Raw genomic sequence first — 19,588 nt, forward strand, 5'->3', positions numbered from 1 at the left:
GGGAGGAGGAGGCGGGAGGAGGAGGCGGGAGGAGGAGGCGTGGACCCGGTGGAGAGCTCCTGCTGCTGCCTTCAGGTGCTGCTCGGAAACAACACACACAACACACAACACACACAACACACACAACACACACACAACACATACAACACACACAACACACACACAACATACACAACACACACACATACACATTTAGATAACTAAACAGAACTTTCTATGAAAACTTTATACGTTTTAACGACATTTCAATAGACTCTATAAACATAAAAGAATAACATTGCGTCAACTTTTCCATAACTTAAATGCAATTTCGAACCCTAGAGAGATAACTAAACAGAACCTTCTATGAGAACTTTATACGTTTTAACGACATTTCAATAGACTCTATAAACATAAAAGAATAACATTGCGTCAACTTTTCCATAACTTAAATGCAATTCTGCTCTTGATTTGAGATGATACATGTATTTACAGGTGTCATATCAGCAACAGGAATAAGATTGAAACACAGAACAGGACAGCAAGAGTTCACGCAAAATATGTACAAATAAAACAAATTACATTTTAATGTTAATCAAATCAAATGTATCAGGATCAGCTTTAAAATGACAACAATAGGAATAGGTTTGCACACATCCGAGTGAAATAAATGAAAAAAATGATATACATGTCTATGCAAGCGCAAGTCCAAAGTAAGAACATGTACAGGTCATACTGTATGTACAGTGACATGTTTTACGTTGATACATTAAGGGTCCCATGGCATGGCCATTTCTACTGATCATAATTCCATTGTTGAGGTCTACTAGAATAGATTTACATTGTTCAATGTTACAAACCCACATTGGTTTCTCATACAGCATCTCTGTATAGTATGTGTATTCACTCTCTGTCCTAAACGGCTTGTTGGAGCTCCTGCTTGAAAATTGGGTTTTGCTATATATTAAAATCCTAGAAAATATTCATAGAAGAGGCACAGTTTGTAGGGGGCAGTGTGTACACACAGTATGTGTGTGTAAGGCTCACTGTCAAATTTGATGATGTCAATAAGCGAAGGGGAAGAATATGTGGTGGACAGGAATGGGAACGTTTGGATAAAACAACCTCTTCAAAAGTGGACGTCTGTGTGGGGCCAGACTATCACATGAAGTTAAATCAGTGACGCCAGCCATAGGAGGAATGAAGATGATGGATTACCACACTCAAGGTTATTTAAAACATTTCAAGTATCCTTGATGCCTTTGTTATTGCCTGATGCCTTAGTTTGATGATTAGCAAACATGACCTGAGGTGGTTATAATCTTTATATGTATGCTAGATAATTTAATTGATATAAAAAATCAAATCCTTCTTTTAGCATGTTTCTTTTAGAGTAAACACATTTTAGAAAGAAACATGTTTAATCAACTGTTCCAACTTTTGAATCCTTTTTGTTCACCTCCTGCTGATGTTTTAATGCATCTTGTTTTACAGTTACATTTCACACAATTTTGTAAGTGCCTTCGAAAAGAGAGTTGTGGGAATAAGTCCTAAAACCTGGAAATTAGTCAGCATTTTGAGTGATGTGGCGTATGTAGCCCAGACGAGGAAGGGAACAAGGAACTAATAAAGTGTATGACTTTACTCAGGTGTTAAGGAAAGGTTGTGAGAGACCAATACATCTTTCTGCATAACACAAAGGTTTTCCATTAGTGTTTTACCTTCAGAAAAAATGACATAGTGCTGTTAAGGATTCATTTAACCCTTGTATGAAAAATGATATGATTGATAAATAATTTGTTCAAACCCACACTCAATGGCCTTGGCTCATATTCCTTATCAACTGATGGCCAAACGATTCTCTGCTCAGAGGGCCTTGCAAATGATTTTGGAAGAGAAAGAACCATTTGATGTTGATGTAGAGGAAGAGGATTCAGAATGTGAGCATCACATTTCTGATAATTCTGAGTGTGACAGTGACTTTGAAGAAGAGGATGAGATTGAGCATCAGCTAGTTACAAAAAAGCCACAGGAGCAGCCAGTCAGTGGGCAAAAAAACAGTTGAGAAGGCTTGGGGGAGGCTGGACGTGATGGTACCAAGCCGGCGTGGGGACACAGGAGAGTGTCTTTACCACGTGCGGTTCGGGGACAGGGCAAAGAAGCTTCTCCTCTGCACGTCGTTCCCAAGCCGGACGGCGGTTAGCGCCGTGCGGGGATTACCGCCGCCTCAACGACGCCACAACACCTGACCCCTACCCGGTGCCGCACATTCAAGACTTTTCAGCACATCTGGCCGGTACGTTGGTGTTTTCTAAAGTGGACCTGGTGCGCGGATACCACCAGGTGCCCATGTATCCCCTGGACGTTCCTAAGACGGCAGTGATAACGCCGTTTGGACTTTTCGAGTTCCTGCGGATGCCTTTTGGGCTCAGGAATGCCGCTCAAACGTTCCAGCGCCTGATGGATTCGATGCTGCGGGACCTGCCATTTGTGTTCGACTACCTAGACGACATACTCGTCGCCAGCGCTTCAGTGGAAGAGCACCTGTCACACCTCCGAGCCCTTTTCGCGAGGCTCAGCCAACACGGGTTGATAATCAATCCTACAAAGTGCCAGTTCGGGGTGTTTGATTTTGACTTCCTCGAACACTGCGTCACCAAAGGCGGCAGCTGTCTTACATCTCGTAGTTCACCAAAGACATTAAGCACGTGGCTGGCAAATCGAACCTGGTCGCAGATTGCCTCTCCAGGGTCGTCATCGGGGCTGTCCAGTTGGGCCTGGACTATACCCGCATGGCGACGGACCAGGTCACGGACCCCGGCGTACAGGCCCTGAAGGAGGACAACTTGGGGCTGCGCTTGGAAGACGTGGTTTTCGGTGACGCAGGCGTTACTCTCCTGTACGACGTCTCCATAGGCCTGCCGCGGCCTGTCGTTCCGCCCCGCCATGCTGACTTTGTTTATGGGTGAATTCTGGGGGGGCTTGTGTGGTGACACATTATTAGTACATAATTCACTGTGTGATTAGTGTGTGTCGCAACCCGGACCCGTTAGTGAGGGTACCGGGGTTTGGTGTCATTCATGCTAGCTTGTCATACAGAGCAGCACATGTACTTACCTCTTGTTGATTAATGGATAATAAAGTGTGGAAGTCCATTCTGAATATACCGCCTCTGACTCCTGTTCATCGGCTCTACAATATGCTGTTTATATTGCTTGTACTTGAGATTAAGTAAACATCTGTCGAGTATTTTGACATAAAATAGTTTGATTGTGTTGAATTGAAGCCCAAAAAGGCAGCGGGTCCACCAGACCCAAGAACACTGGCTGAGTAACACATATATGAATACCACACAAGGGTTAAGTTAATGGAAATGGATATTTGATGGTTCTTTTATCGACCTCCTTCCTGTTTCCTTTACGTCTTCTCCGGCTTTAATCTTCGTTGTATTTGATTTCAACACAGAGCAGGATTTCTTTTACTCCTTCTGCAGCTTCTAAAGCCTGGAAGGATGGTGAAGCAGACAGAATTGATCAATAGTCGAAATATGTCAGTAACATAGGCACATCAACATGTTAATGTCATGCACAGAATTGATTTGGTACACAAGCCAAAAACACATTTATTTCACCTGAAAGGATTCACCAACATCCATTTATTTCACTCGTGAAATTGAGTTCCTGACTTTTGATTTCATGGATGAATATGAAAAAGCCACACAAATCAATTTCCGGAAGGGTAACGGGCTGAAGACAGCTTTCTGAAAGAAAGAAAGAAAGAAAGTGGAACAGGTAGTAATATGATCATTTGCATGCACAGCCTTTCTGCCTTAACTGCAAAGTAACCCAAAAAAAAAGACAGACATATAAAAAACAAAGTCGCACAATCTTTTCAAAGTGTTACAGAGATGGATAGTAAATTAGTTTTATTACATAAGCCATAGCAATTTTATTTGTGCTAATTAGCCAATAATGATGATGATGAAGATGCTAGAATCATGCTATGATTCTGTTTTCCTCAAGGCTGTATCTTCCTGGTCGAATGTACTTATTGTAAGTCGCTTTGGATAAAAGCGTCAGCTAAATGCAATGTAATGTAATGTAAAAAATTACAATTAGCACCACTTAACAGGCAAATGTTGGACTATAATGGCTGTAGCTTGTTGATTTGCAAGCTCAACTGGTAAGATGTCCCCGGGTAGAGCTGAAAAACGTTACTGGGAAGAGGGAAGTCTGGATAACATACTCAGCATGCTAGCCCCTGCCACCTTGCTTAGCCTCAGCTGAAAAAACAATGGTATGAGTGGCTGATTACATTTGAACATTCACTAGCCAATGTTGCTACCTGCTAACACACTAAACTATTATTTAGAACATGGTGAACATTATGTCTGCTAAACATTATCATGTTACAATTGTATTTGTTAGTATGTTAGCGTGCTGACATTAGCATTTTGGTTAAAGCGCCACTGATTCACAGAGCCACTAGTGTGTCTTTGTCTTGATAACATTTGCATTTATTATTTTGAAAATGTACTTCTTTGTATAAAAAAGTTGAATATGTGGCTACACCTTGTCAATGTATTCATGTGATGCAAACAATTACAAGATATTTTTTATCAAAATGTCCTTGATGTCATCCTTTCCATAGTTGCAGTATTTCTTAGGTCATCTTGTTTTATCAAAACAAAAGGTCCTTAAAAATGTATAGCTGAATCCAGAGGTATTTTCCTTCATATGTTCGTTTGAAGGTGCCTGAGAGTTAGGAGATGGGGTTAAAGCAGGGATCACCAACTACATTTGTCCAAGGGCCAAAATGTATCCAATAGACACTACCGCGGGCCAGCAATTTTTATATAGCTCAGAATGTTGAAGTTGTTGACCGGGGGGTGCTAGTGGAGCACGCTCAGGTACTGCGAACCGCATAAAGCTTAGCAGGCTCTTCACGCTAACTTCTAGGCAGGGTTGGGAGGGTTACTTTGTAAATGTAATCAGTTACTGAATACTGAATACATGCTCTGAAAGTAATCAGAATACAGTTTAGAATACTTTTGGAATACTTTCTTTTTCCATAACAGATGGGTATGTTTTGGTGAACAGGAGACACTTATTTTACTGTTTTAATGGCTTATCAAGAACTCAAACACAGCATCTTGGTGTCATTCTAGCTCCCTCTCATCTGCAGCCCACATAAAAAAACATCACCCGGACTGCATTCTTTGTAGTGTCTTAAAACCTTTCCTTGGAATATGTTATGAATTGTAAGGTGTCCTTGGGTGCTTTGAAAGGCGCCCCTATATAGAATGAATTATCATTATTATTTATTATCTGAAACGATGTAATAACTTTTAAAACTTTTTCCAGTCACTTGCCCCATGCATTCAGCAGCAGCAGGCCATTCACTTTGATTTGATCCCGTTATGAAATGTCATCATTTCGACAATAAATAAATGCAAACGTTATCTTGCAAATGTTATCCAACCATCTCCGTTTCTAACTTTCAATATATTTTAAAAGAGATCTCTCTCTCTCTCTCATCTGCTTGCGGGGGCGGGGCCTCACAGACACGCTGCATCTCTCTCTCGTTCAGACATGCTGCAGCGCTGTGCAGTGTGCACACAGTTCTGCCGGTAATGAATATTACATTTTGTGAGGAAACTTTTACACCAAAAATTTCAATAAGTATTCCAAAATGTATTCACTTCAGGTTTACGAAAGTAACTGTAATCAGATTACTCGTTTTTCAAATGTAACGCCAGCTGAATACAGTTAGCCTACTTGAGTTTTGTATTCTGATTACGTAACGCCGTTACATGTATTCCGTTAAAACCAAACCCTGCTTCTAGGCTACTGTCCCGCTGCCGCAGCTCCTGCCTCTCTGTTGGACTGTCGCAGCGGGGCTACTGCTTTGCTGCGGAGTGCATAAAGCAGACTCTTCACAACGAAGGATCACTTCTTCTTCAAGGCAGGGAAGGTTTCGCAGTACGCAGTCTACTGTCCCGCAGCTGCTGCCTCTCTATTGGACTCCGGTACTGCACTTTACTCACGAGACGTTGTAAAAAAGGAAATGGGTGGGGGCCGAACGCAGTCACCCCCGTCGTGCGGGCCGGATGAGAATATCTGGCGGGCCGGATGTGGCCCGCGGGCCGCCAGTTGGTGGTCACAAATCCCTTTAGCGCTTGCTTTATGGGCCCATAGCTACGAAAGATCGCCGGAAAATGTGGGTCTGATCCACTTTCATATGAATAGACGGCCTTTAAAGTCTTCTCCAGTTCTCTTTTTGTTTCCATGACATTAAGCCTCACTGAAATCTCAGCAACCTCCAAATTCTCAGGGTGACGTCACAAAGAGTCTGGCTATGGTTAATACAGACTGGTCTTAACTCTTAGGTTAAAAGTTGTCTGATTCATGACCTGAGTCTGACTTGAGTTCAGTCATGTGAGCTTGATTTCTTTTTAAACACTCAAGTCAGCCAGCGACCCATTAAAGTGTCTGCCCTGAGGGGACAGGCGGAAGGAACACATGTGAACAGGTGTGTCAGCAGGAGTGTAAATGTGAGCTAGCCTTTCATCCACACAGACGTTAATGGATACAGTGGACGGGGAGAGGTACAGGCTGGTAGGACATATGATGAGGGAGGAACTGATGATTCGGAGGAAGGGGGGCTTGAGGGTTCAGCTCAGAGCCGCCACAGTGTCTCTTTCAACTGTCTGTCCAGGATGTGAGCAGGCGACCTGATTGGCCCCACAGGAAGTCCTGGCATCTGGGAACCATCGAGGGAAAGAGGGCATGTGACCTCCACTCACCACCAGCTTTCCCAAATCTTGTTAGCACAGCTAGCTGGCTCCGGGGTCATTTCCCAGTTTCCCAAGGCTCCGAGGGAGATTAGTTCTCCAGTGGGGCCGTCATCCAAGAGGACGGGTGACAGATTCACAGGCTGATCTGGCCTATTAGGCTCGGATAAGGAGCCAAAGCTCAGACCCCCAAGCACACCGACGCACATCACCTCTGATGAAATCAACCTGCATCACTGAATTCAGTCCATAGCCAATGCTAAAACCACGAGTGAGGTGGCATTAGTCCTTTAAATCTATAATAACTTCACAGAATAAAACTGCAATTAATTCCTCTGCCAAGGACACAGACAATATGCATTTCACCAACCTGCAGAAGGGCAAGGAATTAACTCATGTCACAAGATTAACCTCCACTTTTCTGTGAGGTTTTTGGGGTGACTGGAGTCAAATATTTTGGCAGGTTCCATCACAATTAAATAAATACTTAGATTGAAATTATGTTCATGTTACTGATTGCCATTGCTCACTTAGCATTCATATCCCATTTTACATGGAAAAATACTGGTCTATTTACAACTACGCAATACAACAAAATGTGCAAGGTGGATTAAATACATTTACTGTAAATTAATGGAATATCCCCAATTCATTTTTAGTTATTGAATAAAGGCATAAAAAGAACCCTAAATAACTTATAGACCGAAATAGCTCCAGGTGTTGTCCCTTAATGATATAACCACTGACAGCTTTGGTTTTCTACTTTTTGGTGGTGGAAAAATTGTTTGGGTATTGACTTTACTCTCCGTTATTATTAAAATAACACATATATTTATACTTTATCAACGGGGGAAAAGCAAGAGACAATAAATGTATTGGTTCCAGAAGAAAGCACAAATGCAGTTGAATGGGGTTTTGGTTAGAAGCCTGGAATAAGGTCTGTGGCTAATACTTGTTCTGTGAAATAAAATATGTCAGTAAACACACCAAGAAATCTGAAGCTTCCATATGTAAATTAAATTGGTGTTAGATAACTTAAAGACCCTGTGAAGTGTGCACCTGTGCATGATCTGTTATGCTAATACGTATAGTAATGACCAAAATTGTCCATTGGAACCCATATCAAAAGATGTTGGAATAGCAACGAATTTGACGAGTTTTGAATTTTCCGGGGAAATCTGCAGTCGACCTTCGCCTTCGTGGGCGTGGCTTGCGATCTACTGCGTGACGTCACGAGATGGACGCCGCCGCACTGTTTACATTCACCACCGTTAATTTTTTCTCTTTTTCAAAGTCGAATTTCTCAACGTTTTTGAGCTAGTATTTTCCTGGAAAGTGTGTCCGAGTCGACTGGAAGTGATTGCCAATCGAGAAAACATGACAATGGAGGCGACAGTGAAGAAAGAGGGATGAAAAACACAGGGGAAAACACAGGGGAAAACGATGCATTCAGAAGGGGCATAACGCGAAACCCGCAGGTCCCCACCAACCCGTTCACGTATCTAACAGATATTCCCCACTCAGCGAGACACCCGCTGAGAAGCCAACTCTGGTTATTGGTAGCTCTATTATGAGACACGTGAATTTAGAGACCGATGCCTCCACAGTCACATGCATTCCGGGGGCCAGAGCGGGCGACGTTGAGGCGCATCTTAAACTGCTGGCTAAAAATAAACGTAAATACAGTAGGATTGTTATTCACGTCGGTGGTAATGATGTTCGTTTACGCCAATCAGAATGCACCAAACTTAATGTGGCGTCGGTGTGTAGTTATGCTAAAACAATGTCGGACACCGTAATCTTCTCTGGTCCCCTCCCCAATCTGATCAATGATGACATGTATAGCCGCATGTCATCATTTCAGCGCTGGTTGTCTTGGTGGTGCCCAGCAAACAATGTGGGCTTCGTGAATAATTGGACAGCCTTCTGGGGAAAACCTGGTCTGATTAAGAGAGACGGCATTCATCCTACTTTGGAAGGTGCAAATCTCATTTCGGCAAACATTTCAGGGCTCTGTGGACTTAATCCATGACAAACTGGAGTTGAGACCAGGAGGCAGAGTCGCAGTCTTACACGCTTCTCTGCGCTCTCTCCTAGGCAGTCATCCATAGGAATCCCGACCCCAATAAAATACCCAATATTAACGGTGTGTGTGTCTGCCCAAGGACAATTTAAGGTAAAACCTAATAGAGGTGTCATACATAATAACCTAATCAAAGTAAATGTAACAACTACTACAGTGCAACAAAACAGGAAGATTAAATGTGGTCTCTTAAACATAAGATCTCTAGCATCTAAAGCAATACTGGTAAATGATTTAATATCAGATTATAATATTGATATATGCTGTCTCACTGAAACTTGGTTGAGACATGAAGAATATGTCAGCATAAATGAGGCCACTCCACCCAGCCATATCAATACTCATATTGCCCGAGGCACGGGCCGAGGAGGTGGAGTTGCAGCAATCTTTGACTCAAGTTTACTTATCAATACTCAACAAAAATTAAATTATACCTCCTTTGAAAGCCTCATTTTCAGTCTTACGCATCCGACCTGGAAAACTTTGCAGCCAATCTTATTTGTTACAGTGTACCGTGCACCAGGTCCTTATTCAGAATTCTTATCAGAATTCTCTGAGTTTTTATCAGCTTTGGTACTTAAAACAGATAAAGTAATTATCGTAGGTGACTTTAATATTCATGTTGACGATGATAAAAATAGCCTTACTGTTGCATTTAACTCTATATTAGATTCTGTTGGTTTCTGTCAGAGTGTAAATAAACCAACCCACTGCTATAATCACACTCTTGACCTTGTTCTGACTTATGGTATTGAAATTGAGCAACTATTAGTCGAACCGCATAATCCTGCTTTATCCGACCATTTCTTAGTAACTTTTGAAGTACTGTTACTAGACTACAAAGCATTAGCCAACAGCTCCTGCAGCAGAAACCTATCTGTTAGTGCTATAGCCAAATTTAAGGAAGAGATTCCACCAATACTTAACTCGATAGCATGTCTGCATGTAGGGGAGGAAACTTATACAAAATGTACACCACCCCAAATTGATCATGTTGTTGATAGTGCTACAGATGCGCTGCGAATAAAATTAGACTCTGTTGCTCCTTTGAAAAAGAAGAAAATAAAACAACATAGATTAGCTCCATGGCATAATGCCGAAACCCGCAAAATAAAGCAAAAGTCGAGACAACTTGAAAGGATATGGCGTTCCACTAAACTTGAAGAATCTCGTTTAATTTGGCATATTACTCTCAATGAATATAAGAAAGCACTGCGTAAAGCGAGAGCAGCATACTACTCTTCATTAATAGATGAGAATAAGAATAATGCAAGATTTCTTTTCAGCACTGTAGCCAGGCTGACAGAGAGCCACAGCTCGACTGAGCCTTCTATTCCCATAGCACTCAGTAGTAATGATTTTATGTGCTTTTTTAACGATAAAATTGTTACTCTTAGAAACAAAATCAATGACCTCTTGCCTTTGACCAGTATAGTGTTATCAACAGCTCCCGGAAACGTAAGTTCTAATAATATTACACTAGATAGTAAACTAGAATGCTTTTCAGCCATAAACCTTGAACAATTAAATTCAATGATTCTCTCTTCTAAACCATCAACGTGTATCTTAGACCCGATTCCAACTAAGCTGTTAAAAGAAGTTTTTCCATTAATTAGCACTTCTTTATTAAATATTATGAATATGTCTTTATTATCAGGCTATGTTCCAAAATCATTCAAAGTAGCAGTGATAAAACCGCTTCTTAAAAAGCACAACCTCGATCCAGAGGTTTTAGCCAACTATAGACCTATTTCTAATCTTCCGTTCCTCTCAAAAATTCTTGAGAAAGCAGTCGCAAAACAGCTGTGTGATTACTTAAGAAACTATGATTTATTTGAAGATTTTCAGTCTGGCTTTAGAACACAACATAGCACAGAGACAGCTCTGGTTAAAGTCACAAATGACATTCTAATAGCCTCTGACAAGGGACTTGTCTCTATTCTTGTCTTACTCGATCTTAGTGCTGCATTTGATACTATCGACCATGATATCCTATTGCAAAGACTAGAGCACTTAGTTGGCATACAGGGAACTGCTTTAGGCTGGTTTAGGTCTTATCTATCTGAACGCTCTCAGTTTGTACGTGTCAACAATGAATCTTCCATGCAAACCAAAGTTAGCCATGGAGTGCCACAGGGCTCAGTGCTTGGACCTATTTTGTTCACCCTATATATGCTTCCGTTAGGCAATATTATAAGGAATCATTCTGTAAACTTTCATTGTTATGCGGATGATACTCAACTATATTTATCAATCAAGCCTGATGAAATTAATCATCTAAATAAAATTCAAGACTGCCTCAAGGACTTAAAAACGTGGATGACCTTAAATTTTTTGATGTTAAACACGACCAAAACTGAAGTTATTGTACTTGGCCCGAAGAATCTACGAAACAAATTATCTAAAGATATATTAACTATGGATGGCATTAATTTGGCCTCCAGTGAGACTGTAAGGAATCTTGGTGTTATATTTGATCAGGATTTATCCTTTAACGCCCACATAAAATCAATTTCAAGGACCGCCTACTTCCATCTACGTAACATTGCAAAAATCAGGCATATCTTGCCTCAAAACGATGCAGAGAAACTAGTCCATGCATTTGTTACTTCAAGGCTGGATTATTGTAACTCCTTATTATCAGGGTGTACCAAGAAGTCAGTCAAGTCGCTTCAGCTGATTCAAAATGCTGCAGCTCGTGTACTAACCAGAGTTAGGAAAAGGGACCACATTACTCCTGTTCTGGCTGCCTTACACTGGCTCCCTATAGAACACAGGATAGAATTTAAAATTCTTCTTCTCGCCTACAAAGCCCTTAATGGGCAGGCGCCATCTTACCTTAAAGAACTCATTATACCCTATTGTCCTACTAGGGCATTGCGTTCCAAGAATGCAGGGTTGTTGGTTGTTCCTAGAGTCTCTAAAAGTACAATGGGAGCCAGAGCCTTTTCTTATCAAGCTCCACTTTTGTGGAATCAGCTTCCAGTTTGTGTTCGGACGGCAGACACCCTATCCGTTTTTAAGAGTGCGCTTAAGACTTTCCTTTTTGATAAAGCTTATAGTTAGGGCTGATTAGATTCAGCCCCTAGTTTTGCTGATATAGGCTTAGTTTGTCGGGGGACATCTTACTTCTTCCTTCTCTCTGTCTATACCTGTGTACTCTCATGTTCCGATTAACCCAGCTTCCCCAAATTTCTTTCTTTTTGGTGTCTATATACGCCGGGATCCGGAGTCATGGATGATCCTGCGGTCCTGTGTCATGGATTGCGAGTCCTGGATCTTGAGTCGTGGCTGCGGTCCTGGATCATAAGTCCTGGATGGATATCCTCGTGGATTCATCTTCTTATTATACACACATGCATTTCAAAACATTTGGACTACCTATGTTGCAAATGTATTATCTTTTCAATTTACACACGGCATCTATTGCACGTCTGTCCGTCCTGGGAGAGGGATCCCTCCTCTGTTGCTCTCCCTGAGGTTTCTCCCATTTTTCCCTTTAAACTGTGGGGTTTTCTCTGGAAGTTTTTCCTTGTACGATGTGAGGGTCTAAGGACAGAGGGTGTCGTATTGTCATACTGATATTCTGTACAAACTGTGAAGTCCACTGAGACAAATGTAACATTTGTGATATTGGGCTATATAAATAAACATTGATTGACTGATGGCATTGCCGCTGGCTGTAGTAATGTCAAGTCTGCCGAAGTGGCGATGTTTCTGTTCCCAAAAGATGAAGGTGAGCCTGGCTGGTGTCATTGTTTCGTAGATTCTTTGATTGATCATGATAAATAAAGGCCACTGGTCGATTCGAGAGAGAGAGAGAGAGAGACTGAGAGAGTTACAGGGTTGTTGTTAGCATCTGGTGCTAGCTCGGAGCTAACGGAGATTAGCTGTTTGAACAATAAGGAGAGGGAGAGTGCTCTCCTGTGGGACTGAGAGAGATAACGTCAGCTCAGGGAGGTAAACTGTAGCCTAAGTTATCTCAGTGGGTTTGGTCATCTATGTAAACAAATATTTCCATCTATGTAATATTAGTGGTATAAAATAGGTTAAGAAATCCTTCCAATGTTTTTTGATTATTGAAATATATGTTTCATATGAGTGTTGAGAGCTGTATCCATAAATCTCTTAATGTTGCCCTCAAAGTGCACCAGATTGATCACTTTCCTCATCTATCCTGTCCGAAAAGCTGTCCAAATCAATCATTTCTCTCACACTAGTATCACTTTCCAGAGTCTCCGCCATGTTTAAAATCGCAACTGGGTACATCTTGTGACGTCACAGCCACTATCGTCTGCAACTTCCGTTAGGCTCAGACGGCAAAATTAATAATTCATTAATTCATTAATTATGAATTATTAAAAATTATTTTAGCCATGAACAGGCACAATGATATGTAAGGAATGAAACTGCCATTTCATTTTGGTGCAAAAACATGCACTTCACTGGGCCTTTAAACTACCTAATGTCATGAAGCCAAGGGTTAGCCACCGTTAGCTTAGGGTTGGAGAGGAGCAGCCATGTGACAATGATTATTTATAGCCCAATGTTAGCTTTTGACTTATGGTGAATGCCTTTAAGCTTCAAAAAACACAGAAGTGGTGTTTATATGTGGACAGTGGCGGCCGACCCATAGGGGCATATTGATAAGTCACATGTTTCCTCCCTGGCCGCAACGTGTATCATTACCCTCTCTTGTCTGGGCGCTAAAAAAGGAGCCCTCACTCAGCCCCAGCAGCATCCAACACATTGCTGACTGTTGCAATCTGTAAACTATGCCGCCGAAACATAATTTCAGCCAATCAGCGTCGTCAGATCTGATGCTCAAAGAGCGGCAATTTCAGCGCCCGATGCAGTCTGTGAGTTGGTTATGGCTAGAAAGGATCCGTCTTGTGTACAACTCTCGCGAGTTTGCGAGTCACGTGGCTGAATGTTTACTTTGGACGGGCAGCCTTTCAGTTACGATCGTTAACATCAGTGGGCCACAGCAAATGATGGTGAGAAGCTAAACTATCTATAATAATAATAATAATTATGTCAATTACAGGGAGTGTGATTATAACTGTGTGTGTGACTAGCTGGATGCAAACAGGTAAACGCTGTCTTTTGTTTCCCATGCTTGCTCTTCAAACAGCCGGGGACAGATATGTGCCCGTGATAAATTATAAATAAAAAAACACACACACACACACACTTGTATATAGTTGAGTTTTGACAGCATCCATCAAACTAGATTTATTGCTTTAATGGTGTGTTTTCTAATATTTCTGTGTTTCTGAACCACGTCTGTCTGCATATAATGCTCGTATTTGGTCTCCTGATTTGAAATGGGAATTAAATCATTTGAGTGTTCCCAAAGAACCGGTGTTCTGCAGTTTGTGTGGGCCTACTGTACTGTTGCACAGTTTACTGTAGAAACTATGTCCAGGACAAGGTATTTGGAAGTTTTGGAAGATTCATAGCTAACCACACTGAAGATTATGGAGGTATTGATCAGTCTTCTCATATCTCTAACATCTCCAGAAGTCATAAAAGGGGTCATTTCTCAAAATGTTCCCTGTGTGGTTTATTCACCATTACAATAGCCCCACCTAAAATAATTTCCACCAGCCGCCACTGTATGTGGAGATTATCCTGCTAAACAAAATATGTAAGCATCATAAATGTTCGTTAGCCATAGACCTTGTTTAATGCAATATTCCAAAATCCAATGGAAAAAACCCATTGGCTTTTATTGAAGGAACCAGTGCAATGCTAACATCCCCGGTCGGGGACAAAATATTCTTTAAAAGGGAAACCCAGCTAACCCAAAATAAAAAACACATTTCTCTTCTTACCTATAGTGATTTTTAGCATCTAGATTGTTTTGGTGCAAGTTGCTGATGGCCAAAAAGCACTTATGCTTTTCTTGACTGGAAAACTAATTCAAAATTGAAGGGGAACAATGGTTTTAAAGTCACTATTCATGTATACTGTAGAGAAATTGACTAAACATAAAGGAAAATAATCCCAAAGTTCCCTCCACAGGGAGTTTCTCTCATTCTCCCCCCCCCCCCCCCATGCCTGAAACACCTCCATTGTACTTTGTTTACTTCTGTAATATAGTGACAACACAAAACACTCAAGCTTCTATTGGCCAGCGCTCCAACAGATTGTACATTATAGGCTAAGGGACGGGACCTATCTAGCTCTGGTTTCAGACAGTGAAAAAATGTGCTGCAGCACAGGCAGGATGAGAATAATAAAGGAGTTTCACAAAAAAGGCACAACATATAAATATGAAACCTGAAACTGAGCATAATACGGCCTCTTCAATTATTTAGTCTCTCTCCTTTTGGGAGGAAACTTTTAAAAATGTAAATACTGCACTTGTGGCTGAAATATACTATTTTAATGTATGTGCTATATCTTGAATAGCCATTGTAAATGACTTCAAAAGCTCCAGAAACAATAAGCAGGCAGATCACTTTGATTATGCTTTTTAATTGATGAGATATATTTGAACAAGTCTGTTGATGCTACTTTGTTGACCATGAGATCATGGAGGAGGATATCAACAGAACGCCTGGCCAGTTCATTATATAAAGTATAAAAACAATGAAAAGACAGGGATTTAAAACAGATATGACTGATGGAGACACAGGAGACGACAACTTGATCATACCGTGGTCCTTGTTTTGGACATGTCTGCATGATTGCACATATGCATGTGTGTAGGGGGTTGTTTCTTTCGGCGTGTATGCAAACCGCTTTATTCTTAAAGTGCATACAGTGTGTGTAGTATGTGTGTGAAATCTCTTGTACTTCTGGATATGTGTTAGGGTCTGAACAAATTCAATAAATATAAAAGTCATTCATAAAGAAACAATTTGGTCAAAGAAGACAGAGGGAAATGTAGACAACACGTCTGTTTCAAACAGGCAATTTCGAGGCCAGGTGTGTTTAACATCATACGTGTCACACGTCTAATACTGTTCATTAGTCCAAAAACACACACAAACACCCACGGAGAGCCTTGAACAGACGAGAGGCACAAAAACTGTTTCATCCGAGAGAAGCCTGGAGTACATTTACGGCTCAATTTCAGAGTTCATTAGACCCCACTTATCGCAGGTTGCTACTAACAAAAGTTGTCCGTTGTGAACGCAGGTCACACTGTAAGGTTTTTCCCGCTCACACTGTGGGGTTTTTCCCACTGGTCGTAGTCGTCGTCTGCTGCTGGAGGTACGTGGGCCGCTTGATACGAGGTTTCCTGCGCTTGGGTTTGCTCTTGGCCTTAGTGAGCTGGACCACGAAGAAGGACAGGACCACCATGGCCCCCAGGAAGGCGAACACGGGGATGGTCTGGCCCACTTCCTGGTTGTAGCGACCGGGCATTATCCCTGAGGGGAAGACGTCACAGGTTAGGATCCACATTTAGAATCTTTATTCTTACACACAGCAGGAAGGCCCTTCTTTTATTCAAATAACCCAGTTTTAGTGGACTCTAATGACACAATTCACTAGGGATGTAACGATACCAAAAACTCACGGTACGATAATATCGCGATAAAAAGTCCACGGTACGATATTTATCGCAATATTGAAAAATACATTTTTTTTTTTACTTGAATTTTATTTCTTTATTAAATAAAAAAATACATCTGATTTGTACAGTTTTTTAGTAGGATAGTAGTATTTTAAAGTGTCAACAATATAATAATCAGACCCTGCAATAGAATAAATCAAGTTTCACTTTAGTTTTTCAAGTAACGCAACTCTAACTCACTAACTCACTCACTCAGCATCATCAAGGTTATCTTTTAGGGATATGAGCATGTCCACATTTCCAGGTAGAAGCTGGGATGTTTGGGCATTTACAATATCCCCTGCTGTGGAAAAAAACTCTCTTGCTTGGTACTGATGTTGCTGGGACAGAGAGATATGCTTTGGCCATGGGTGACAGCAGTGGGTATAACTGTGCATTGTCTCTCCACTTCAAAAACAATACAGTTGTTGCCAAGAAGGTGAGGCTTATTGACAGGGCGAGATATACATATACTGTTGGTACTTGTCAATGTCTCTAGGTATGTACATGTAGCCCTGTAAATACGATGTCCTTTTGTGTTATCTGTTGTTTTATGTTGTAACCTACTTGCTGCCATGTTGGACAGTTCTCCCTTGAAAAAGAGATCAATGATCTCAATGGGACCATCTGGTTAAATAAAAAAAATAAAATAAAAATGTATTAAAAATAAATAATAATAATTTTTAAAAAAGGATTGTGGTAGATTTTGTCAGTCTCACGACGGTATTGAGGCATTTATTTACCGCGATATCGTGATATTCGATATACCGTTACACCCCTACAATTCACCATTGTTGGTGGTTCAACACTAGCAAAAGGGTAATGTTTCAATTGTGTTTTATCTTCACACCAATGCATTAGACAATGTCAGGAAACATAGTGTTGATTTAATGTTTGCAAGCGGTTACATTTTTTGTTTTTTAGCTGTTTGAATAAATGACACACAAGTTGTTTGAATATAAATTGTTTTTCTATTTCCTCCCAAATCTACATATAATGATTTATACATACTATCACATATTTTGAGCAATAGATTTTGAAGACCACATATTGTTTTGCAGCTTTAAAATATTCTATAATGTTGAGTAAATAATGCTGTAAAATCTGAAATAAATACTAATGAGTGAATAATTTCCCCTTCCCATGTCTAATTATTAATAGATATATAATGTATAGTTCTGATCTTTTAAAGTAGGAATTGTACATTGTAAATCATCAGCTCCTGTGTTCTGCAAGTCAAATGACGTGATGATGGATTCTGGACTTTTGGATAAGTAACTCTTTTAATACCTTTTATACTGCAAGTGCTTCCTGCTTGTAGGTTGCAAAACAATTTAGAACACTGCTGTGCACTAAACTATTAAACCAAGGGAATTACAGGTCTCAAATTAATCCCAAGTTAGAATGCTTAAAGTGGGAACTTTGAGTTGGTGTTACCTCCGGGGATGTCCCAGGCCCCGCTCTCCCCAGGGGACAGAGGTCTGACCTGGGGCCGGTACGCCCTCACGTTGGGGAGAGCCACTTTGTCCAGATCCACTGAGAGAAGCTTCTGGTGCTTCCACAGGTTACTGTGAGAGGAACAAAGAGAGGGTGAGACATACGCTAATGTATACAGTGTTCTGTTTTCATGTGATGAGTCAGTCACACAACCAAAGCATTACTTCATGACATCCATATGCCTTTGATTTGATTTACTCTGTTGACAGGTTGAAAAAAGCATTTGATGTTAGAACCACCAGACTGATCCTAATTATTATGTCACAGAAATGTGTTTCCCAACTACTGGGAGTACTGCCTAAGTGGTGCTGCGACAGAAGGAAATGTAACTCAGATATTTGTCATTTCTACTGTGACGGGGTTCTAATTGTCCGTTCGAAACATGGCTTAGTCGGTTGTTTTAAGCTAAAAAAAAACTTTATTTATAACAGCAACAAAAAAATAACGAAACATCACACCTTAACACAAACAAAATAAAAGACCAAAACAGGCCGTCCATCACTCATTCAGAGTTCTGCTGTTGCCTTCTCTGCAACAAACTCCCAAACATGTCCCAGCTGTTGCCTTTACTGCAACATTCTTCCGAGTGATATCCTCCAGGGCCAAAACCGTCCCTTTTGAGCCCATAGCCCCTCCCACAGGCTTACCGTCAACAGGTGACACAATTAGCTCAAAACCACACTTTCAACATACACATCCGACCCAAACATAAACAGATTAACCACCTCTTAACATTCCGCATAATTAACAAACGTAAAAATAAATAAGAAATTGCATGGTTCATTGCAGGAATTTAAAACACGGAAGTAATGCGCCTCCGTCTTTTCTCCAAAATGTTTGGTGTGTGTGTGTGCGTGTGTCGGCTGTCAGTGGCGGAGTCAGTCACTCTGTGATCCGCTCCGTCACATCTACACAGAAATTGAAATAAAAGTCACAACACTGTTGGATTGACACCTTAGGTTGGAGAAGAGAAATGTAAATGAGCCCTGCAGCTAATTAGGTAAAGCTTTTTTCTAGATTAGCTCGTCAGAAATGCCTTTGGTCTTTCTGTACACAGTTAATCTCACAAAAACAAAACACATTATTTTCACACAGGCATCATCCCTGACGACTCATTGGTGTTTCACCAGACTGACCTGGGTGCTGTCTCATTGAGCGGCTGTGGCTTTGCCCAAGACAGGTGGGGGCAGGCAGGTAGTGGGCGGGGCTTAGGGTCTCCAAGGTGGGCCTCGAGAACTTTGGAGTAGCGGTAAAGATGGTTGCCTGGAAGAATGGAAATAATATATCTGTCTGAAACATAAGTAGAAAACTCCCTATTGAGAAATGTTTAACTGTGATTGCAACCTGGTGCGTATCCTGATGCTAATAATGCTAGTGCTAAGTAGGTATTGATAGCAGTGGCTGTATTGTTGCTTTCCATGGCTTTTCTTTGGAAAAACAAGCGTTAACCTGAGTCTTCTGCAATGACGCAAGTACTTGCATGGGCTTTAGTTTTGAAAACCAGCCTAAACCTGAGCTTCCTTGAACAATAGAAGTTCGGTTTGAGGCTTCTATTTAGAAAAACACTTATTGCCCAGAGCTTTTAATAAGTATTTAGTAACTCAATGGGGCTTATATATTTAAAAAAAAAAAAGAACAAGCATAATCCTGAGCTTCCTGTTATAATGCA

The 19,588-nt window shown here is 41.0% G+C and overlaps 1 protein-coding gene across 1 annotated transcript in view; it reads right to left on the reverse strand.

Annotated features, from left to right (window-relative positions):
* Positions 1 to 15,322: 15,322 nt before the first annotated feature.
* The window catches only part of mbtps1 (membrane-bound transcription factor peptidase, site 1), a 36,528-nt gene continuing 32,262 nt past the window's right edge, over positions 15,323 to 19,588 (reverse strand). Inside the window, exons 21-23 of the mRNA XM_079684190.1 lie at positions 19,056 to 19,182; positions 17,860 to 17,990; positions 15,323 to 16,237 (exon numbers count right to left, since the gene is read on the reverse strand). Coding sequence (XP_079540316.1) covers positions 16,029 to 16,237; positions 17,860 to 17,990; positions 19,056 to 19,182 — 467 coding nt within the window. The 3' untranslated portion in view covers positions 15,323 to 16,028. The remainder of the gene's footprint in view (positions 16,238 to 17,859; positions 17,991 to 19,055; positions 19,183 to 19,588) is intronic.

This window comes from Notothenia rossii, assembly GCF_949606895.1.
Source record: "Notothenia rossii genome assembly, chromosome: 5".
NCBI classification, from domain to species: domain Eukaryota; kingdom Metazoa; phylum Chordata; class Actinopteri; order Perciformes; family Nototheniidae; genus Notothenia; species Notothenia rossii.